Genomic DNA, 24,042 nt, shown 5'->3' on the forward strand with positions numbered 1-24,042 from the left:
TTTTAAACAGTACTTTGCCAATCATCACAGCTGTATTTGGATCTTCTCATAAAGAGATGAGACTGCAGCTCTGACATGTCAGTGTTATGACCCTTTTTACTAGGTAGAATCACAGAATTATCATACAATGGTTTGGGTTGGAAGGAGCCTTAAAGATCATCTGGTTCCAACTCCCTGCCATGGGCAGGGATGCTACCCACTGGACCAGGTTTCTCAAAGCCCTGTCCAGCTTAGCCTTGAAAGCTGCCAAGGATGGGGCATCCACAGACTCATTGCTTTCCTTGCCAGCATCCAAGTAGTTGAATTCCCCCATTAGGATGAGAGCTTGTGAGCACAAAGCTTCCCATTCTTGAAGCAAGGCCTTGTCATCAGGCTCCCCCTGATAAGGCAGCTTGTAGTAGACCCTAGCCAGGTGTCCTTTGTCTATGCTGTCCTTGATTTCTACCCACAAACTCTTGACCTGTTTGTGGCTGTTTCTCAGAGGCAGCTCTTCACAATCCAGCCATTCCTTAACATAGGGGATGACATCCGTGCCCCTCCTTCCCAGCCTATCCCTTGTGAAAACATAAGAGCATACTGTTGCATGGTTTGGATATTCCACCATTGAAGATAACTAATTTTAGGATTTTGTTTAAATAGAGGAGTAGTATGTGGCAACTAGACTTGGGAAAGAATTATTTTTGAAATGATGTTTGGGTAAAAACACTGTAATACTTCTATTTCTTAGGCATTAAAAGTACGGCAAGCAGACATCACCCGAGAAACTGTACAGAAAAGTGTCTGTGTTCTCAGTCAGCTGGTAAGAATGTTTGTTTAACTCCCAAAACACCTTCAGGTAACCTTAACAATTGGTCTTCCATATTCTTATTTGGAACATTTGACTTCAAACATCCGTCTTAGTCATTGCAGAGTAACAAAATACTGGAGTAAAATTGAATTGGAATGCTGTGGCATTTGAATGAGCTGCCTTGATTTGTGGTATCTGCTTGTAACTGGAAAAATGTCTGCCTGTTGTCATGGATGAGGTTTGCTCAGATGAGGATACTCTGATCCTTCTTAAATGCTACTAACTCAATTTCATGGGGCAGAATTGAGAAGTTTGGCTAGTATAGTCATGGAATAGGTAGGGTTGGAAAGGGCCTCAAAGATCATCTAGCGTAGTAGCTGGAGAGAGTGGCTACCACCTTCAGTTGTGAGGGAGGTTTTCTGATAGCCACAGATTCAGCACGTTCTTGTTTTGAAAATATATCTTTTATTTCTACCTATTCATCAAAAGCTGCTGGTCACCAGGCAGGGAACAGAAATTCTTTTTGTGCCTGAAGTTGAAGAAAGAACTATTTCTGAAGCTATTACTATTATGAACAGTGTTAAAGTAGGAAACTACTTTTCCAGAAAGATGCTCAGTGAGGGTATGGTACATGCGAATGGAAAGAAGATGAAATTATCATCATTTAAAATGAGCGCAGGAGAAAGATGCTGGGAGTTAGCTGCTGAGGGCTGCTCATCCATGTACTCTGTGTATAATAAAGTGTCAGTATTGCAACATAAGTATGGAAGATGAAAGTTCAAAATGAGTGACTAAATAGTTTTATTCACTTGCTTTTGTGTTTGTTTTTCTTCCAAGCCTTTGTATGGGTTACTTCAGGCAAAGCTGCAACTCATCACACATGCATATTTTGAAGAAAAAGACTTCTCACAGATTTCAATTTTAAAGGTAACTTTCCAGTAAAATTCACACAGAACAGTTTTCAGTGTATGGTCACAAACTTTAGTATTTTAGTTTAATGCTCAAATAATCCTTTTGCATAAGTCATTCGGTTATTCAGCTCCTGTAATACTTTAACATGAAGTAAATGTACTACCCTAATCTGACGGAGTCAACTTTCTGATTGTTATGAGATACAAGTGTGGTTGTCAGCCTGTATCTCTGTTGATTCCATTAGTAAAATTTTGCTTTCTTTCTGGAGTAAGCCATTGAAATCCTTAAATAAGTGAATTTTATTTATTCTGGATTTTGTGTGACTATATGCCATTAACACCTGGGTCTTTTTTTTCCTTTGTTCTAACTTTTACAGGAACTTTATGATCATATGAATAGTTCCTTGGGCAGTACTTCATTAGAAGGGTCACAAGTTTATCTTGGTAAGTGACTTGTTTTGTGTAAAGCAGCAGAGATGATGTTACACTAAACAGCATATGCCTTTCCTGAGCTAATTTGTTGATGTGCATTAACAGGTTAAGCACCAGAGGTCTGCATTTCTTTATTAATGGATTTAAATAAATGTAAAATGTAGTATTGCTTTCATAATAGGAGTTAGTTGCAGGTTGAAACCATATTACTCCTTGACCTAACCATCTGACTAGCAGCTGTTTATCTGCTTTTGGTAAACAATACCTTCTTAAGTTTTAGATTCAGCACCCCACACCATCAAATTGTTCAAGCTTGCATCTACCTGTTATTTAGGATATCTCACCACCCAGTTCTGACTCTTCCTAGTGCTTTCTGAACGCACAGCATAATATTTACCTCAGTGTTTCCCTAATGGTGTGTGGCAGCCAACAGGTGTTAACTCAGAGCACAACTACTCATGTTATTCTTGTCTCTATTGTTGATGAATTCTTGTTCCTGCTGAAAAAAACCAAAAACTAATTTTATATGAATTCTGCTATTGAAATAACCAAGTTCACACAGAATCCATAATGGGTATCTCCCTCATGCTGAAAAATGGTGACAAGAAGTAAATTAGTATCCCTATCAGCTATTGAATTGTAATAATTGCTCTCTTTTTGGTGTCTCAGGTCTGTCTCCTCGGGATCTTGTTCTCCATTTTAGACACAAGGTAGGCATTCTCTACTAGATACTTAAAGGACTGCACTATTTAGAAATAGAAATATAATAGAAAAACAAACATATCTAGAACATACCTGAGCTAGGAGTAAGAAGACTGTTTTCTAAGTACTGGTATTTACAGCCTCCTGATTTGTCTCTCCTATTCCACCCGCATAACTTCAGTGAAAGCACATTCCAGATTAAGGAGTTTTGTTAGTCTGAGGGATTCATAGAGATTCTAGGTTTCTGTGACATTTTTTAGTCCTGTCCCAAAGTGCAAATGCTATCTCATTTGTGATCTTATTTCTATTTCCTGTTTCTCATTTGATGAATGTGATAAAAAGACTATTGCTAAAGTCTGTGCAGACACAACTTGGAACATTTTTCCTCTGTTTTGTAAGTTTTGTAGCTTCTGCCATCACAGAACCTGAGGGGACTTGGACCTGTCCTACTTTTTCCTAATTTCTGTTGAAATTGAGTATACGTGCTAAAGCTAAAGTACAAATAGCATTTAGAATCTTTTATTAACTGAGATGCATCAAGGAAACAACTTTGAGAATCTGAATTTCATGGTGTATTTGCACTTTCTCAGTAGATTTTTGGGGCAGAACTCATTTTTGTTTAACTTCAGACATCTGTCAATCATACCCCAGAAGCATCTGTGTTTTTCCTTGAGTGTAGAGAGTCTGGGCATCCAGTTCTGATCTAGATGCCTCATTTGTAGATGCCTAAAATTAGGTGAGGTGAATATTCTTCTTGGTATTTTGCTGGATTTTTTTTTCAGTAATTCTGTGGAGGAACTCTTTTATGTTTAAGTAGTTTACTGTTTTTTAAAATTCTGGAATTGCACAACGTGTTCTTTCTGCTAAGCTACATATGATTCAAATTACACAGTTCTTTTTTGTGGAGGTTTTGGTTGGTTTTTGGGTTGTTTTTCATTTCATGCCATTTTTAAATGTGTGCTCAGGTGGAGAAAAGGTATTGGAGCACTGGTTTTCACTGGTCAAATGCATTTGGCCATTTGATTGTTATGCAGTGATTAACATAAAACCTTGAAGAAGAGGTTATGCTGGCACATTATTTTTGAAAAATGGCACTGGTTCACTCACTAATTTTTTTTTCTTTTTGTGTTTTTTTTAGGTCTTGATCCTTTTTAAATTGATTCTTCTAGAGAAAAAGGTAACGTTTTGTAAGCTGAGGCAGGTAGTCTAAATAGAAACATAGCTGTTAAATATTTTTTATCTGTAAAATAGAAGCATCTGAAGTCATATCAACAACTTTGCATCAATATATAAATTGGGTTATTAGGCTAAAAGAAACTGCTGTGTGTTGACCTATAAATTTGCCTCCACTTCTGTTCTGTCCACACTTTGTTTCTTTAACTGCTATCCCAGCCAAAGTAAAATGTGATGAAATGTGAGCAGAGAAACGTAACCCACTGTAAAATATAGGACAGGATATATATCATGCAGATAGACACCTGTGTGGAGGAACTGATAGGAAATGTGGGCACCTAAAAAGGTACAGCTTTACAGAGATTCAGTAAGTAGAACTTCTAGTTCAGGCTTTAAATATACAGACCAAAAGAAATGAGTGCTAGAAGTGTCCTTCAGACCTGAATTCCATGGATACCTGCAGGAGGCAATGAAGAGAGCTGTATTTGTTAGATCAGGCTGAACTCAGATTATAAATTGGCAATAACTGCTGAATTCTAGGATCAGTGCCTGCCTTGGACTATTTTACTGCCTCAGAAGCAGCGCTGTTTTAGTAATTTAAGTGTAATATGCAAAATGTGAAAGTAGATGTGAAATCAAGACATTTGTTTTCTTCTGTGTTCATATTAATGCCCTAGAGCAAGAACTTTGAGTTAAATGACTGTATCAGCTGCCAGACATATTTATGCAAGGATTTGTTTTGTTTTGGTTTAAAAATCTTATTTAAAGCTTTGTTTCAGTTTCCCAAATGCTACTTTTTCTTCAGTGAACTGGCTATATTAAAACCCAACTTCTTCAGAGTGCTGGGAAGGCATGTTAGAATTTTCTGTTAGCTGCAGCTGGAAAGTCAGTAGGATTTAATCTATAAGTTATCAAAACAGTTGTGGAGGTGTTTATTTAAGTCTATATCTGAGACCTAGATATCTTTCATGAGGCAGTAAATATGCTATTCTGTTTTAAAATAGATGTAGCAGCTTCTCCGAAGCTTTTGCACTTGTCATTTAATTCTGTGAGTCAGATATACCTTGACAGTTCTCAGTATTTGTTGATGAGAATAAATGCAGTTTCTGCATTAAGGAGGCATATGCTGAAGATGACTATATTCAAGGCTATGCAAAAGGTACACTTGAGAAAATACAATTATGGCACAGTAGGGGTCACCAGATCAGTTCAGCATTGTACAAAGAAAATACTTCACTAAGCTACAGTTATTTTTTGAAACTGCTCAGACCGCAAGACACAAATGCACAGGAAGAGAGGAGAGAGAGGATTTCCCAAGTGTGTTCACATTACTCAAACATACAAAATTGTTTTGAAAGTAACTTAATGCTTATGCAACAAACCTGCAGGTTGCTTTGTGTCTGTTTTTCCCTAAGCTCTGTCAGGAAGACAACACTTGCAATTTCAAAAGAAAGTTTTGGTTTTCAGGCACTGACTGTTTTCTGGCAAATGTTACGGTTTCAGAATAACTGTGGGAATCTGTATGTTCAAAGACTTTAAATATAACATGCAAGAAGCCACTTGTAATGCCAATTTTCCTTGATCTGGAAAACGCCACAGACTAATTTCCTTTAATCTGTAGCAATTTGGTTGATGTTTTTCCACAGGCTAAAAGAATTTTTTTCACTCTCAGTGGTTATTAGGCTGGAAGACTACTTCCAGATGGTGATCATTTCAATTTCTGCTGCCAGGACCACCCAGTTTGCTGATGTAAATGCAGTAGGCCATGTAGTGGGGTTGGGAGGGGTAAGGAACTGTGCATCCTTATAGACAGAAAGATGGCAGAGGGATATGATGAAACAAATATAGAAAAGTATTTGCTTTAAGTAAGTGGTATGCCCAAACAAAAACCTAGACTGGAATAGATTTCTTTAAAACAAGGTACTTCTTTATAGGTTTAATTATTTCCGTAGGCTTAAAAATAAGCTTGGCTAAGAATGCATGGTGTCTGAGAATCTAAACCTGTGGGAGTATCATAGGCTTTCTGTTGCAGTTCATTGCTATTATATAATGCATTTTTCATGCATACATTATAAAGCAACATCTTCAGAGTTAGGCATTTTTATTCCCATTGGAGTCAACCAAAACTCTTTCCACAGATGAGCTGTTTGTTCATCTCATCATGCTTTTTCAGTGGTTGTTGCAATTTGAATTCACTTACCTTGTACAATTTTTTTGGTAGTATGTTTAGGATAATATACGTAGTCTGTTTTCAGCTGTGGTACCATTAAATATCATTTGGCCTGTGTTAAGGCTGTGTAGATCTTTCCTTGTCCCATCAGTTCACTAGCTTGGAGACTGGCAAACACTAGTGGGACGTGAGCCCATCATCAGTCTCTTCTAAAGTGTCTTTCTTTCTTACAGCAGAAGTCTCTTATTAAGACTTAAGTCCATAAACTTGCACTTTTAATTACATTATATGCTTATTAAACTGGACTGCAAAGTCATAAAGTTAGATCAATCTGTATTCCTTTGCGTTCTTGATTCTTCGTAATGATTGTGTATGGTTTTTTACTGGTATTATGCTGATTAAGGATGTAAAAATGGCATTTTTTGACAAGTTTACTTTTGTGGGCATTTTTTGGTGTTGGGTTGTTTTGGTTTGGTTTTGTTATTTGTTTTTTGGGGTTTTTTTCCTTCCCCCCCCTCTTTTTCCCCAAAGGCCTATTTTGAAGAAATTCCAGTAGTAATATTCAGTCTGGCTTCTGTTTCTTCTTTCATTTCTAGCCTTTGACACCCCCTTTTGAATTCCTAACTAATTTACTAATTCCAGTCTCTCTGATTTAATTAAGGAGATTCTGTTTTCCCATGTTATGCCTTAAGTGCTTTACCAAAGTTAGTATCAGTCATGTCTTCTGTTTCCAAAAAATCTTTTTTGTTACATATTAATATTACTGTAATAAATTCATGCAGTATTTATCCTGTTAGTTTATCTACATATCCTTAATATAACTCCTTAAAAGAAATGTTTTTGCATAGGTTTGTATCAGTGTTCTGTAATGGAGATTATTTGGCCTCTTTGATTTATAACAGAGAATTCTTGCTACAAATGAGCGAGAATTTATGCAGCATGCCAGAAACAACTTTTTTCTGTCAGTTCTTCAGTAACTGGATCAATTTGGAAAAAATCTTAAAAAACAGTAGAAAAACCTGAATAACTGAGAAGTGTGTTACAAACACATGTATATATATAACATATATTACAAATATTATATAAGGATTCTGTAGACATATCTAAATATTTACTTTGAACTATTGTAGGAAGTTTTGTTAGTAAGCAGACTTTCTAATATAACATAAAAAGCAGTGCCTTGAATAGTTTGCATGTGTCATTTGTCATGCATAAGTATAATGTTATTTTTCTCATTCTCTCCTCCCTAATTACCCTTTCCTCTCTTGCGTTCTCTCTTCCTCCCATTGCCCTCCCTCCTGCCACCAGGTGCTGTTTTATATTTCTCCTGTAAATAGATTGGTGGGAGCTCTGATGACTGTCTTGTCACTCTTTCCTGGTAAGAAAAGAAGTTTGAACTTCTTTTTATATGTTTTCTGGTGATAACTGAGACAGGTTGTGCTGTCACTTGGAAATCAACTCATGTGCTAATAAAGTTAGGTTGATATGTTGCCTGAAAAATGGGTGACTTCTGTGCATGTCCGTGTACTATGCACACATCTCCTAACACTTACTACTTGCACTTTATGGATTATTTCTTGTGCTTAATTGGAGCCACTGGATTTTCTGTATTTCCTGTGGGTAACATAGATGGGACCCCTGAATAAGTAACACATTCCTGTTGAGTTCCTTAAAGCCCCAAAATATAAACTTTTCCTTCCACATATGCTCTTAAAAAACAAACAAACCAACATAACCCCTAACCTTGCTAATCTTTAGCTTCTAACCAGTCTTTTTAAAGCAAAATGTTAGGGCAGATTCTTTAGGAGAGAAAATGTAGGGTTTGGGTTATTTAACACACCCCTCCCTCCCCAGAGTAGTGTTTTAAATTACATTATTTCCTCTATGTACACAAAAGCACTTTTTTTCCCCCACAAAAGTCACTTAAATTAATGTGTGCTGTACTTTCCAGGTATGATTGAACATGGTCTTAGTGACTGCTCACAGTACAGACCAAGAAAGAGCATATCCGAGGATGCTGGCTTGCAGGAAAATACACCACGGTTAGATGACTATGTTTCTGTGTCTGCTGCTGATGCTTCAAATGCAAACTTAGGAATGGGAAAGGGAGACAGGAAGATGGCAGGAAATAATTCACTGGAAGGTCAAAAAGCAAATGTGCCTTTCTCCCAGGCTGAGAAGACTTGCAATGGAGCTCAGTCCTCCAATGGTACTGTGCAGCGCTTGAAAGTTCCTTCCCGTGCTTCTCCAGCATCCTCAGAAAGTGACTGGGAGACCCTGGATCCCAGCATTTTGGAGGAGTCTAATTTGAAAGAAGGAGAACGTGAGAATCCAGCATCAGAACAGGCAGGAAATCTTCGCAGCAAAGGCGTGAGCTCCGAAGGCCTTCCCATCACTGTGCAGCCCCAGGCAAACACGGGGCACACGGTGCTTGTTCAAGGACTGGTGTCTGGGTTGGAGGAGGACCAGTATGGGATGCCACTGGCTATTTTTACAAAGGTAAGCATGTTCTTTGTGGCACCTGGTAACTCATAAAGGCATTTTTTTTTTAATTCAGAGGCGGCTAATAATTTTGCTTACTGAAGTCCAGGTGGACAGTAGGGTTCTTCAAAACATGTTATTATGGTCTCTCCTAGGCAGGAGGAAAGGCCTTGCATGCATATTTGCATTCTACTTTCATACCTTTACTTTAATACTATTTGCAGTTTTACATGGTGGTAACCAGCAGCCCCGCTGTGGTTAATAAATCGTATGTAGAAGAAACTACAGTTTTCTTTTACTCTGAGGAATTTGTGATCTAACCTATATAGGGCAAGTTCAGAATACTTCAGAAGCCTTTAGATATCTTAATCTAAAGAAAGATTCTGAAAGCTCTTACCTTTGCTGACACCAGCAAAGTCCTCTTTTGATTTATATCTATATATGTATTTTTAAATGCATATATATGTGTATATATGCACAAAATGTGTATATAAATACACATTTATACACACATATAATACATATGTATTAATATGTGTGTATAAATACATATATACACACATAAAAATATATAAGATGAAATTTCACCCTCCTGTCTGTGGTAACTCTTTCTGATTGTCTGTGTCTCTTCCTCTGTGCATGATGCTGAGCTTCTGAATTTTAAGCTTGCACTGATACCTAACTGAATTCCAGGTATTTCAGAATCTCTAAGGACTCTGATAGGCATAGTCAGATAACAAGCAATAGGTCTGGTAAGTAGGGCTGGTTAGTAGGGCTAGTTTCCCATAAAAAAAAACAGGCAAAATGCATCCCTTTTAAAGATACTGCTGTCGATAAAAGAAGTTATTTAGTACATTTCATTCTTTTGTTTTTAATGTAATAAACTTTTAAATGAACATTTGCCCATAGTAGAAGATAGAAGATTCAGGTTTATTTCCTCAAGATGCTGATATTCAAAGTGTTTATTCTTCCTTTGCAGGGGTTCATTTGCATTTCCTTGCAGAATATTGTATTTTATGTTTGTGTTTTAAGTTTCTCACTGTAGCTTTCATGGAAATAGTACACTGTGTGGGCTCAAGTCAGCAGCTCAAATGTCATTGCCCTGTATTGCCTCATGTCACCATTAGAAATGCTATTTCAACAAAGATCTGCATTTGATGTTTGTCCTTATGATCTGTCTAATGTGAACAATAGCCTGTAAGTTGTATTTAGTCTAGTTCGTTGAAAATACTAGATGGAAAGCGAGGATGAAATAATTTATAAGGGGACCTCCAAGTGCAAACTTTTGTTTGCTGCTATGCTCGTCAAATGGAAAAAAATTTTAAGGAAGTTGACAGTTTCTACGTGTTTACCTTCTGTTCCACAAAAGCACTTTTCACTTGAGTTCAGCTGTGTGATTAAAGCAGAAAAGGCTTTGCATGTCTGAGTTAGCAGAAAAATCTGATTCAAAGTTAGAGTTTTAACCACTTACTGGAAAGTTTACATCTCATTTCATGCTCTTAACACAGGATTGTTTTATGCCATGCCATGGAAAGACTAATGAATCTAACAAATTTGAATGGGAGGAGGTTTTGCCAGGTGGCATAATACATTATCCAAGTACACCTGAGCATAAGGGAAAATAGCTTGTGGTACTTGTTTCTTTAGTACCAGTTCCGTAAGGTCTAATAGTCATTTCATCTGCACTCTTTTAAAAAAGAATGGAATATGTTCATGAAAATAAAAGTTGTTGTACTTACAAATGTGCATTTGTAAACTGGCATTTGATACTTTAAATAGTGAAAGATTTCCCAGACTTTGCTACTTTAGTATACAGTAATTAAACCTTCCCTTTCCTGCTTCTTAAGCTGTATTTTTTTAAAACTTTCCATCTTGGGTTTGTGATTCCTTTCAAAGCACTGTTGTTCCTTTGACACAGGCTGTTTGTTTTCAGCTGATAAGGGTTTGTCATCTCTAATGCCATCCGTGTGTCTAATACAACAAAAGAGAGTAGTTATGTTCCTTTCTTCCATATGTTTCCAATTACCACATACTGGGTGATAAAGTGTGTGTGCTCTTTGTTTCTGTCCAATGTGCCATTAGCCGTAGTGAATAAATTTGCTTTGGACTTTATGCAGTTGAACAGCTGGAATTAGATGTCAGGGGTATGTTGATCGTGTGTTTAAAAAGAAATTTACCTACATGTGCCTCTCAATAATCCCTCAATGACTAACTCAAAGCCTTTTTTCAAATGTTTTGGGGTTTGGGTTTTTTTTTTTTTTAATTGGAGTGTAGGATACTAGATTAATTTACAACCCTGAAGTGGCTATAAAGCACAGTGTGTTACCTTCTGTCCTGCTTCTTCTTAAAGCAGGCTTGCATATGCTTATGAAAAATTGATTGCCATCTCTGGTGTCTGGAAGTCCCCACCCACAAAATGTGGATAGCTGTCTGTAGCTTTCCTGCATTACGTGCCTCACAATGACCAAAGACATCATGTACACAACTGGAGAGATGAATCCTTGTCTCCATTGGCTTCTTGTCTCTGAACTTACGTGAGGCCTCATTCTTGTTGCTCATTGTTGCTCTTATACTGCTTATTCTATTGCCTTACAAACACATTAAATTCTCGTCTGTTGCTTTGGATTTCAGTTTCAATCCTAAGACTGAAAGGCAACACGATCTCTTGAAAAATTTAATTCATGTGGAATCTGGTGGCTTCGCTTCACAAAAGTCATCTAGCAGAGCAACAGATAATTGTGGCTGAAACTGTAATAACCAAGGTTCATTCTGGGTGAAATATGCTGGCTTTTATTAGGAAAACCTCTGAATCCAGGCACTTTTTTTCAATGTTATTTCTCGGAATGTCTCTGTTGCTCCAGGGGTACCTTTGTTTGCCGTACATGGCGCTGCAGCAGCATCATCTCCTGTCGGATGTGACAGTCCGCGGCTTTGTTGCGGGAGCTACCAATATCCTCTTCCGTCAGCAGAAACACCTGAGTGATGCAATTGTGGAAGTATGGATCTTTGCATTTGAGCTGGGGGGAAGTTTGGGGGGGGAGCTGAGGTTCTGTTTTAAATGTAGCTTTGCAGTTTCACATGCATGCCTGAATTTTGAGTTCCTTCCATATGAAATAAATTCTCAGCTGCAGAAATTTGTTAAATTTCTATGACTTGAGAGGACAGGATTAGATAGGCTGTGCAAAACTATTGTCCATGTTTTTATATGTATCTGATATTTGAATTTGCAAGGCACTTGTTAAACTTTTTTTGTGTTGGTGATGTAATTTAGTTTTTCATATCATGGCTTTTTTCATGGCTTTTTAGTGAGGTCTTCAAAAATAAGTGCTTGCAGATGAGAATCAGATGCAGGTACTGACTTGATTTCCATCTAATTTAATCAAGAGGGTAAAAACACCTTATCTAAAACACCCACTGTGTCACTTCTAGCAAATAGACACAACTATATAATCAGCATCTGGTAACCTAAGCTGGTTCCATATAGGTAATCACCTTAATAAATGGAGGTGATAATCAAAGAGCACCATGTTTCCCCTGAAAAGCTTTCTGCCAAATCCTGTCAAATAAGCATCTTTTACCATGTGCCAGGGAAATGATCGAATTCTGGATGAATCAGAGCAGTATGTGACTTTCTGAGAACAGTTAGTTCATTGTTTCTTTGGCTATTTGTTTCTTCTTGGTATTTTGAGGGAATGAGGGTTTAGATTTAGGTAGCAATATGTAGCAAGTTTGTATAAGCGGTTTTATTTAGATGAATGTTTACCCTTGGAATTATTTCAAACAGATAGAAGATGCTCATGTGCAAATCCACGATCCAGAACTCCGTAAGATCCTGAACCCAACAACTGCTGACCTAAGATTTTCAGATTACTTGGTGAAGCATGTAACTGAGAACAGAGATGATGTGTTCCTTGATGGCACTGGATGGGAAGGAGGAGATGAGTGGATCAGGGCTCAGTTCAGTGCTTATCTTCATGCACTGCTTGCTGCTGTGCTGCAACCAGGTAGAACATCCTTTGTCTAGGGACGGAGATGAGGGTGGACATGTCAAGCATTTGCTCTGTTGCTGCTAATGTGTGGTCTTGTCAGTGGATCTCCCTCTGCCTGAAGTTTCATTTTAGGCTGCTTTTCCAGTTGTCTTTGGCTATTCTTGTTATTTCTTGTTATTAATCCTTAATTCAGTCTTGCAGACACTTTCTTATAAGAATGCCTTCTTTTCCTTGATTGAATTAAGTTTTCCTCATAAGTAGAAGTACCTGAAACCTGTATGTGATGAGACTTACAAATCAGAGTGTCTTCTAAACTGTGTTGCAACCTGAAGTTAATTTTGGGAAACTACTTGGATTCAAGGAGACATGAAGTTAAGCATCTGTCTTCAGGAAGTTTTGCTAGACTGTTCCAGCTCTTTCCCTTCTTGCCATGGTCCTAAGTAGGGATTCACATATGTAAAAAGTGTAATCTACAGGCTTTATAAGCTTTTGTTTCCTGGAGCTCAAAATTTTTGCTTTACCTCAGAAGGAATTCTCTATGTTCCAACCTTTTGTGTGAATATAAATAAAAGAATCAGTGTTTTTTATTTGTGGAAAATGCTTAGTTTGCCCTGCACTCACCCTGTTAACTTTATTATCATAATGATTTTTCTCTATTCACACCAGTTAAATTTAGATTTTGTTTTGTGGTATATGTGAGAAAACATGGAATTGAGAACCTCATTTTGAAGTCTGGAAGATGCCAAGTTCTTGATCTGACAAAATTAATATTTTAAGAGGATTATCAGATTGATATGAAATATCAGGGTTTTCTGGGAACTCATACTACTTCACTGGCTGGCTGTTAAATTATTTCCTATACTCTCCAGTGTTTTAAAGGGGTTGTTACAATAAGTTCATTCCACAGTATTTCCTACTGCAGTTTTGGAATGGGTTTGGGAGTTATTAGATTTGAATGAGTAATAACAGTACAGCAAAACCCAATGTATCTGACCAAGACCAGTGCAAATTCTGTTTTTGTTCTTGGTTGCTGTGTGGCCATTCTTTTCCCTTTCCTGTCATTGCCCAGAGAAAAAGCCAAGAGACATATATTTGGATTATTTTTTCCCAGTTGAGCTCTTAGAGCTTTATAAATGAGTTAAAAATAAGAAAAGTAATTTTTAGCTTTTTTCCCCTATCTTGTCCTGGTACTGTATATTTTTGACACTTTAAAATAAAAATAAAGCATTTTTGAAGTACCCAGATTTTAGTACTGGAGTTTTACTTGTTATGGACTTGATAAGAGCCTGGAAAATGAATTTTTTTCTTACAAGAAAAAAAATTTTCTTGTAATTATTAAATCTCTAATGAATTTCTTTAAATTATCTTTATTTTAATTTATCAGACAATGAAAAGATTTTGTCAGACTTTGGAACAGGATTTGTAACAGCCTGGAAAAATACCCACAACTACAGAGTATGGAATAGCAACAAGCATCCAGCTCTTGCAGAGGTAAATTCTAGGTAAGGAAACTTTGTAGTATTTATTCTAATTCTGGGCAGTAGTTTTATGAAGAAAAACATCCAGAGTCAGGAGAAGTGAAACTTGTTCAAGTTGTCAGCTGTCCCCAGCTACAGAAAGTTTGTCACTCCTCAGGAATTGTCCTCAGATAGTTCTGCTTTTTATTAATTGCTTCCAGGTGTGCAGGGAGTAGCTGTGTCCATGGTTGTCACTGGTGAGATAGAGGGGAGCTGGCTGTTCTGTGTTTATTTTCACTGAAAGATTTGACAATGCCAGGCTTGGTACCACTGTTGGCTGTGTGTATGTTCTGTTTAGTGTGGGTTATTACTCTGCTGCAGGGAGTTTTGTTTGCTTTTACTTTGTCAGTTGCTGTAGTGTGAAAAAGGTTTTTCCTTAGAGCTACAAAGCTCTTTTGGTCTGCTTAAGGGATGTTTTCTATTTGCCACGTGCTGCTGGAAGGAGGTGCTTTTTACGTAGTGAGAAAAGGTTGTTAATATCTCATCTGTAAATAGAAGGCACCTTTCAGGTAGCTCATAAGAAATCTGTCATGGAATAGTCACTGGAACCCAGGCTTCTGTGAAGTGATAGAGTAGTACATGTGCACAGTATTTTTTAAACTTCCTTTTTTTTTTTGGTAAGTCACAGAGGGGAATACAGCTGGTAATTGTGTGATACATATTCATCATGGAAAAAAAAAAACTAATGTTTTTTTGGGTTTTTCCCTCTTCTTCTAGCCATCCATTCCAGGGACAGTACTCTGTATCAGATGTTAAATTAAGGTTGTCACAGTAAGTACATAGTACTTTGATCCGTATTTTTTAGAAGTGTGGTCAAATTTCAATAACTGCATAACTGTTTCTGTAATGAACTCAACAAGATAAGGATTCAAATTGCCCATCTTCATGAAACTATACTCAAAAGTTCTGTTGCAAAACAGCACCACATCTAAAGATGAAACATTGCCTGAAATAAATAATAACTTTTAAACAAAGGCAATTGTGCTATTTTGTGTTGGACTTCACATAATACAGCCTTGATTTTTTGCATTGTAATTAATATAAGACTTTTGTACATCTACTTTTAATTTGTCAGCTAAAGCTGATAAAACTTCCATCCATGATTTGACTTTTGGTCTTATTATTAGGAGAAAATGTTTTGTTTTTTTTTTTCTTCTTCTTTCTCATTAGCTGGTTTTTTAATACAGCATTGTTCTAAAACTCAGTTCACTGTATGCATAGTGACATGTGACTCAGTTCCTTCAGTTTACAAATTTCAAATGAGTTTTGCATAGTCTTATTGTACCAGACTCGGCTGAATTTTAAGTTGATCTCAGCTGCTGCCTTTAAAATTCAAGTCTACAACTCAGTGGTGCTTGTTTTTTCCATAGCTGTTGTGCTCTAACTGTAGCCAGAATTCAGCCTGGGGTTTATGCACCAGGCAAAATGGATTTTTTTCTCACTTAGCTCTGCTGACCATTAAAAAAACAGTCTCTCTCTCTTTTATTAATGGATGATCTTTCTACAAAGTATTATTTTGAAAGCTCTGGAGGCATCTGTAACATTGGCTTGTTTTTGTCCCCTTTTTTGAAAGGGGACAAAACTCTTACTAACTCTTCTGGGTAGTGTGACATCAGTGTAAAAGGACCAGTAGTTCTTAGTGTGCTTCTAATAATAAGTATTTTTACAACAGTGCCTTTATTCTGCAGGTGGGACTTTGATACCAGATCCTCATCAAAATTACTTGCCTTTGCAAACTGAGCCTAGACTTGGTTTTGGTGTATTCATTTTTTTTTTTCTGCTTTTTCCATCTACACTGAAGATTTTGGAAATGGGAAAAGAATGTGGCATGATGTGTTGTTAAGTTTCACATTAATGGGTTTGCAAAGCCTGAAACATGGACTTGAAAGTTACAATTTAAAACTAAATGAGCTTATTTTCAAGTGATTGCATTTGTGCAATAGAACTGATCGCTTTTGTGCTTTTCTTTCCAAATGATGATCATGTCTGTCATTTTCTTGCATTTCTTAAACAAAATCATGAGTGTAATCTGCCCTTGATCAAAAATTTAATCTTGGACAAAGATACAAAGTAAGCTTTATCTAGAAAAAAAGGACTGATCAGTTACACTTGCTGTTATATTTAAAGGTTATGTATTAGGGCTAAGAATTCCCAAAACTACTGAAAATATGACTTTGTAATTTTCATCATAAATGCATTTTGGTAAATGTTTAGGAAAATTTTATAGAGCATTGGAATGGGCTGCCTAGGGAGGTGGTGGAGTCACTGTCCCTGGAGGTGTTTAAGGAAAGACTGGATGTGGCACTCAGGTCTGGTTGGCAGGGTGGTGTTCAGGTGTTCAGTCCTGGGTTGGACTCCATGATCTCAAAGGTCTTTTCCAACCTGATGGAGTGTGTGAAGGGTTTAAAGTGTGCTGTGTAAGAATGAACCATTGGGTGTTTTGATTTCCTGTCCTGCTGGCAGCATCTTTTCATCCTCTGAGGAGCTTGCCTAACTGATCTCTGTGGATAAGATGAATGCAGGAGTTGGGCTTGACTATATATGTGAAATATATATATATGTATGCTGTGTAAATCTGTGTGTAATTATACATACTTTAACTACTTTATTTACACCTGAGAGTAGTAATAAGTCAGTCAACTAACAGTCTTCAATATCTTTCTTGTTCAGTTCAGTGCAAAACAGTGAACGTGGAAAGAAGATTGGAAATGTGATGGTTTCTACCAGCCGGAATGTGGTACAAACAGGAAAAGCTGTAGGTAAGAAATCTATTTAAAATCAGTTGACATCTATGCTGGATCTTTTTTGAAGAAGCATCCTATTTCTCAGTTGTATTTTGTTTTAGTCCAAGTGTGCTTTATAACATGCACAAATGAGAGCAACATTTTAAACGGTACAGCTGCTGATTGAGGCCCCATATATTGTGTAATAGCAGAAAGAGAAGCAGCTAGATAAAGAAATTAGTGTACATCCCTTTTCCAGTGTGGCCTGGAGGTGAATATGGGAAGAGAAATGTTCAGGTAAGAGATTCTATGTAATCTGGTAAATACTTTGACCACCATCTGCATTGAGTTATTCTCAACTTTGATATCGCTTTGACTGAAACTGTCCAAAGCTGGTTGAGATCAGAAAAAGTCCTTGTGTCAGTTTCTGCGGATTTCACAGCAGTCTGTAATTTTCTGGAAGAGCAATTGTTGCACTTGAACAGGGGCATCATCACATTATCATCTTGCAGTGTGAGTTAATGGGAGTTCATCGATTAAGGGGTCTGATAGTTGTTTGGCAGTAGCTGTGCCAAAAATTGTTTGACTTTCTCTTTTATTCTGTTGGATTCTGTCTTATCTTTTTGCTGTGGTGCACTCTGGTCAGGAGTGTCTTTCAGCCCAAAGTCTACCAAGCCTTCTCAGGCAAAGGACACCGTAGGCCATTTCTGCTGAGCTGCTATGTTCGAGTTCTTCAAATATTTTCTGGCACAGACTCTGGAATTAGATTTTAAATCCCAAATTGGACAACTTATTGAGTAATTTTTTAAAAATATTTCTTTGTAGCAACTCAGTAAAGATAACACTTAAATATTGATCTTTGTTTTGTGTTGCAGGTCAGTCTGTTGGAGGAGCCTTCACGAGTGCAAAATCAGCAATGTCATCATGGTTTTCCACTTTCACACACTCAACCCAAAGTCTTGGGGACTAAATGCTGGTTTGGCAGAATGCTGCTGACTATTTCAGGTGCAATCTTTCTTTGAGCTGTAAAAAGACCACTCCAAAATGTAGGAGTGGAGATTACCTACCCAGGACCAAAATAAGGTATATGTTGCTTGCAAGCAGATGTGGAATGTTATTATTCACTTTCCCTAGAAGTACAGAAGATTGGTCGGTGTCACCATACAATGGGATGGCATTTGCAGTGTATTGGTTATTTAAAGTAACTACTTCTCTTTAAAACTGAGCCTCTGTAAAGACATTAGCAAATGGGGCTTGTCGCAAGCCAAATGTGTTTGACTTTAGATTTGTACATTTTCTTGGATGTTGAAGATATTTATGTAAAGTAGTTCTATTTTTCCATCCAGATAGCCAAATGTTTGTGAATTCTTGTTAGAAATAAGCAGAATATAAATAATAATTCCTCTTTTAGGTTGGATTTGGGAGAATCTCTGCAACCCTTAAAGGGTGGAACTTTCATGCTTTTACCTGCAAATTAAAATCAACAAGGTGCAGAGTAAGACTGTGGCTGACAAAAGTTTTTTTTTTTCTCTGTCCCTTGTATCCATGTAGAGTTGTTTGAATGAATCTATCTCTAGCTCTCTTTGTGTCTCCAAATCTGTGTAACAGTTGCAAAATCAGTAGTCTTTCTCATGTTATGCAGTAGGCCTTCATACCTTTGTGTATGTTTTGGCTGAATTTTTCCCCTGGGACACGAATGGAATTCCAGTTGGAGATATCTCTTCAGAGAAAGAATTACCAAGCATTTCTCCCAAACTCGGATTGGATCATAGATAGTTTTGTAAATTAGGATGTAATTACAACATAATGTAGTTGCATACATATGAATATGAAGTACTAAACCCGCCCAAAGCTAGCACAGTAGCAAACTCTGTGTGGGATTTTTTTTCCCCCCAGTAAAGTTACAAGGACTCTTCCAAATGAAAATCAGCTATGTAGATTTTCTGTGTTGACTCAGGGAATGTGCTGTTTGGATAATTGCTTTTTTCATAAGGAAAGTAACACTAGAATTGAGAGTAATTAGAACAGCTCAGTTAGTATCCTTGTGTGAAGAAATATAATAGTTTATTTGAAAAGATGTGGCATAATGCTGTATTTCCTATGTAACATGCATGTGGTGGTTTCTGTATGCAAGCGTATTGCACTTCCTACATTTCTTGATTCCAAGGGAGATTATTTCCTTTTTTCTTGCAATGTGCGTGCCTCTAGATGCCTTCTGACATCCCCACATGTTGCTCGTAACATTTCTACATTACATTATCCAGTGTTCCAACTTTTCTATACCAAAAGGCTCTTAGTTTATTGCCTCATCAGTATCTGTCAGCATTTTGCCATGTTCTTTTCTGGGGCCAAGATTTGTAGTCATGGTTGTATTTCCTGTTCCTCAAATAAAATGCAGCAGCTGCAGAAGACATAAACAAAAAGGCTTGAATGTTTTTAGGAAATTATGTTTTAATTCCTTCTATGCATTTGTAAAGTTAATAGAAAAGCCACGCTTTTCTATTAACAGTCACATTTGTCACTGTCCAGCAACTTGGTTGTCAGTTTTTTTGCTTCAGTGATTTGAAAAGATGGGATCTGATTTAAAGCCTTCTTTAATTTTTTTTCCAGGACAGACTAATAGAATGACTGTGGAAAACATAAAGGCAACTATTCAAACAGCCAGTTTGAACAGTTTGATTTAACAAGGGCAAAAAAGGCCCCATAAGCTCTACTAATTTATTGCTTCTGACACACAAGTAAGATGTATCTATCAAAATGCAGCTATTGCTCCTAGTCTCTGTGTGTCTTTGTATCTCTCCTCAAACTTCTTTCTGTTTCATTCCACAACTCTGTAATAGACATTTATATATTTTTAAAGACTAGATATTACTTTATATGCAGTGAATTAAGACAAGAGCTGTTTATTCATGGTGTGTCTAGAACTTTCTGAATCAGCATGCAGATATGAAAATAAACACTTGCTTTTGTGAAATGACTAACATATTATCTGCACTCTGGGATTTAAGTGGTCACAGTCCATGTTCTAATGAAGACTGAAGAAAGGTGCATAAAGGATTTAATCACCTATAAAACTGACTCCAGGAACTTAAGGCATACCATGGTAGATTTAGGTTTAGGAGCTCACAGTGGTGAGTTCTAGAAGCCAGGCAAGTGGTTGGTATTTACATGTACAAGCTGTAGAAGCAGGACCTTCAAGGATCCCTTTTCAATATCCTTGTCTTTGTTACCTCCTCACCTGAGTTTTCTCTGAGTTCTCAAAAGCTTCAAATTTATATGACCAATTTATTGGCTCTCTGCATTCCCCTTATTCCCACAGATTCCCTCGCTGGCCTAGGGGTATTTGATCTTTGTTTGTTTGTTTGTTTTGTTTTCTGGTGGATTAATCTGAAGAAAGACAGAATGAGGCACCCTCATCGGCTGCTTGTTGTTTTGTGCAGTGATTCTGTTGTGATACTTCACAATTTCTCTCTTATGGGCAAGAAGACCCAACAGATCTTTCTCTGCAGCCTTTTTCTCACTGTCCCAGCTGTCTCTGTTGTGGAACCAAACATACAACGTGATTAAGAGTATTTTCCTTTTGTTACAAATGACAGAATAAAAAACTTACGTTACTTTTCAGTCTTTTTAAGAACTGGCACCCTGCTAGCAAGTTTGACTCAGATTTAAACTCAGATTTAAAGAGTGATTAAGACTCAATGAGTGGGTAGAGATGAAGTGATCTTCATAATTAGTTGTCTTCATTAACATCTACGTTTCCTCTCCAACATTTGCTTAAGCTTACTTTTGGGCTGTAGATAGGCATGCAGCCACTGAGGTTCATCTAAGCCCATGTAGTTTTCTTAACTTAATGCTTGTAACCTCTTCAGTTAAATCCAATGCAAATGCAAGTTATTTTCCTCTCTTCTGCTTTAATATTTCCAGTGCAGGCATTGTTAATTATTCAGAAAGATTTAGGCAGTCGACTTCCATTTCAAGAGCCCTGACATCTATTTCTGCACTGTGGGAAACAATGGGTCCTAAGTGAATTGGTGATAGTGCCTCTAGTCAGTCAGCTGTGAAGGTATTGTTACAGCTCTGTCGTGATTTGATGTTGCAAAGGTATTTCTGGCTGTCAGCATGCAGCACACACTGACTTACAGGTAACACAATAGCACACCTCTCAACTTTCTCTCATCACAGGCGTCAACCTCAGCTTTTTGTATGTGCCAGCATTTGAGGAACTGCCTGTTGAGCATAGAAATGAGATGTAAGTCCCCAAACCCCATAAGACTTAAGTGTTGCTGACCTTCTATTTCATTTGACTGAAGTGTTCAGCATCTTTCATCAGTCAGTTTCATGTCATAACCTTAATTCCTGTACACATCTCACACCAGTTTCCTCAAATGACACAATTTAATTAGAATTTTTAGGTCATCGTTCTGGTACATTGCACTTGTTTGACTTTGTACTTCTGTTTTAAGCACCTTTGTAATTAAATACAATGTTTTGGCTAAACAAGCTTCTGATTTCCATACAAATTATTACTAAGCAGAGAAACTAATGTGTCAGTATTTAATTGTAAAAGTGAAGGTGTGAATGCAGTTTTTAAACATAGGAACTACTGCTTGATAATTGAACATACAAGTAATGTATTTGATTTTTCCTGTGCTGCTTGAAAAATAAAATACATCCAGACTGTTTCAAGTTCCATCTGCTCAGTAAGCTGTATTATTTTAATAAATTAATTCCACCAGAAGACACTTGCACTCATCTGGTTTTGATATTGGTAGCTGCTTGTAATTCACTGGCAGTATTTCTGAAATTTGTCTTCCATTCAGAATGATTATGGATGCTGCTTTTTGCAAATTTAGGACAAAAGGATCCTCTAGAGTGACTTTTTATTCCCTGTGGGGTGCTGCTTCTTGTGGATTGATTGAAGTCCTCAGGAGGTCACAGGCCTCTCTTACATCAGTAAGAATTTCAAGTACAACTAAAATTTTGGTATAGATTTAGCTTCAAAGTAACTTGTAGTTTTTGTGGATTGTGACATCTGGTCAAAATCAAGATGTTCCGTAAATTAATTGCTGCACATCCAGTTCTCTGCCATAGGTAGCTGTTTTAAAACTTCAGAACTTCTACTGCAGCTGTCACTGTACCTGTCTAAGAACGATTTGGTAAATGGGTTTTCCAGAAGGAGGAAACTGACTGCCTTGAGTAATGCTTAGATGTGAATTAGACAAAGGTTATGTCTAGAGAATGGTTGAAATTGCCTAAAATTTGTTAAGGTTTTTCCAACAGTGTGCAAGTAGTTGTGTAAATACACTGGAAGATGAATTTACATCATGCTTTTTATGCAGTGCAGTTTCACTTTCTTGCAGGTATTTGGTTTTCATTAAAAAGGGCAACATGGAGATTATTTATTAAAGGGAGAAACACTACATTATTGTATTATGATTAAAGATGTATGAAAAATTGCTTCCTGGTGTTTTGAGTCTTTAATGCTATATTAGAGAAGGGACTGACTTAAAAAAGCAGGCACAGAGCTTTACTTCTGTGATGTTTCTGGTCTTGACCCCATTCTTTAAACATACATCAGAAGCAGGGTTTGAATTCATAAAAAATAGGGAAATAACTTCTGTCAGTTAAATAGTGACCCTTACTCAGATTACCTTATTCCCTGCAAATTGACATCATGTGTGCATAACATCTGTACACAGGTGGCTTAATCTCAGTTGGGATGGAACTTGGAACTCTAGCTGTCTTGTGTCAAAATTGTTGGATAATACATTGCTCCTCTTGTAATAATACTTCAAAATCAACTGAACAAATAAGGTGGTATTTTTTTTTTGCTTCCATGCCTGAATGTTTTGACTATTATTGATGAAAGCACAATTACTCTTTGCCTTAATAAGTAGCAGAAAACACCTACAAAATCTTTTCTTTTGTCTGAATCCAAATCACCATTAATGTGGCACTGCTTTCTGGATCAGGTAAGCATAATCAAGCAAGAATGTTTAGACTGAAGGAAGAAAAGTTATTTGAAGTGAAGACAGATGTACAGCTGTCATCTTGTCTTAAAAACAATATGGGAAATAACATCACTTGCATACTATATGAAATAAATGGAAAACAGGGGAGAAGGGAACTCAGTTGACCTATCATGTCTGAAGAAATGCACCCAGAAACACAGTGGAGAATTTAAAAGTCCAGGCATACCAGAAAGTGGCAAAAAATAACACTGAGCTTAACATAACTGCCTCATATGACCTGTGGTTACTGACTTTGCTGCTGTGAAAAATTTGTGTATATGGATTTTGCCACGTGCCAAAGAGCTGGCTGAAGCATATGTCAGCTCTTAAACTTTGGAAAGTGTTTCATGGGTTTTTTTCTCTTCAGACTCCTCCTCTGGGTTTATATGATCTGTAAGAACTCCACCTTGCTGAACTGTACTCATAAGAAATTTTGTAGGAAGGAGATATTTTAAATACTTCTGAAAGTGGAACTAAACAGAACTTTGTGTGGCTAATGTTAAGCATGAAGTGGAAAGAAACTGGTTTTAAGAGTGAGCCTGGTTCAGGGCCTGCCTAAATTATAGTTCCTTTCATGTAGGAATTCAGAGCAAAAAACAGAAAACAACTGGAAGGTAGCTGGAAATGGGAAACAAAGAAGGAAAAACTCTCCTGGTTAATAAGTTTAGTGGTCTGCAGGTTTGTCCACAACTGTCCCTTAGCTCTACCGCAATGTGGCAGGTACTTGTGCATCTTAACAGAGGCATTGAGAAGTGAAATTAGAAATACTGTGAAAAACAATAGTGCTTTAAATCTTAAAATAATCTCTGAAATGTTGTCAATGTTTTGTCAGTTTTCCCCCCCAAATTTAACTGTCTGAGCCTGGTCTCTGCAAAGCTTAGCACAATTCACTGTCTCAGATCTGACTGATCCTTTACAACAAAAATTAAACTTGCAATTAGTATGTGTTTAAACAACTGAAAAAAAATTATTGACTGCATTAATAATTAGCAGAGGCCAGATTGCGTCTTTTATTACTTTAGGTAAGGGAAACTGAAACTATGTAGGACTGACTTAAATTAACTTTACCAGAAAAGAGGTAAACTTCTTTGCAAATATAGCAGAGCTTGAGGACATGAGTTGATTCACTGAAACTTGCAAATAAAT

The 24,042-nt window shown here is 37.1% G+C and overlaps 1 protein-coding gene across 2 annotated transcripts in view; it reads left to right on the forward strand.

Annotated features, from left to right (window-relative positions):
* The window catches only part of AVL9 (AVL9 cell migration associated), a 41,709-nt gene extending 19,367 nt beyond the window's left edge, over positions 1-22,342 (forward strand). Inside the window, exons 4-17 of one of the 2 annotated variants that reach the window (XR_008437155.1) lie at positions 728-799; positions 1,625-1,714; positions 2,076-2,142; positions 2,800-2,840; positions 3,971-4,009; positions 7,484-7,553; positions 8,127-8,674; positions 11,518-11,652; positions 12,441-12,660; positions 14,030-14,147; positions 14,880-14,933; positions 16,833-16,921; positions 17,761-17,968; positions 19,496-22,342. Coding sequence is in view for 1 of the 2 variants with exons in the window: in XM_053977829.1 (XP_053833804.1) it covers positions 728-799; positions 1,625-1,714; positions 2,076-2,142; positions 2,800-2,840; positions 3,971-4,009; positions 7,484-7,553; positions 8,127-8,674; positions 11,518-11,652; positions 12,441-12,660; positions 14,030-14,147; positions 14,880-14,933; positions 16,833-16,921; positions 17,761-17,855 (1,638 nt within the window). In the remaining variant the exon portion in view is untranslated. Of the gene's footprint in view, positions 1-727; positions 800-1,624; positions 1,715-2,075; positions 2,143-2,799; positions 2,841-3,970; positions 4,010-7,483; positions 7,554-8,126; positions 8,675-11,517; positions 11,653-12,440; positions 12,661-14,029; positions 14,148-14,879; positions 14,934-16,832; positions 16,922-17,760; positions 19,377-19,495 lie in introns of those variants that run through there. The other variant, XM_053977829.1, reaches the window with a different exon arrangement.
* The last annotated feature ends 1,700 nt before the right edge of the window (positions 22,343-24,042 follow it).

This window comes from Vidua macroura, chromosome 1, assembly GCF_024509145.1.
Source record: "Vidua macroura isolate BioBank_ID:100142 chromosome 1, ASM2450914v1, whole genome shotgun sequence".
In the NCBI taxonomy this organism is placed as follows: Eukaryota; Metazoa; Chordata; class Aves; order Passeriformes; family Viduidae; genus Vidua; species Vidua macroura.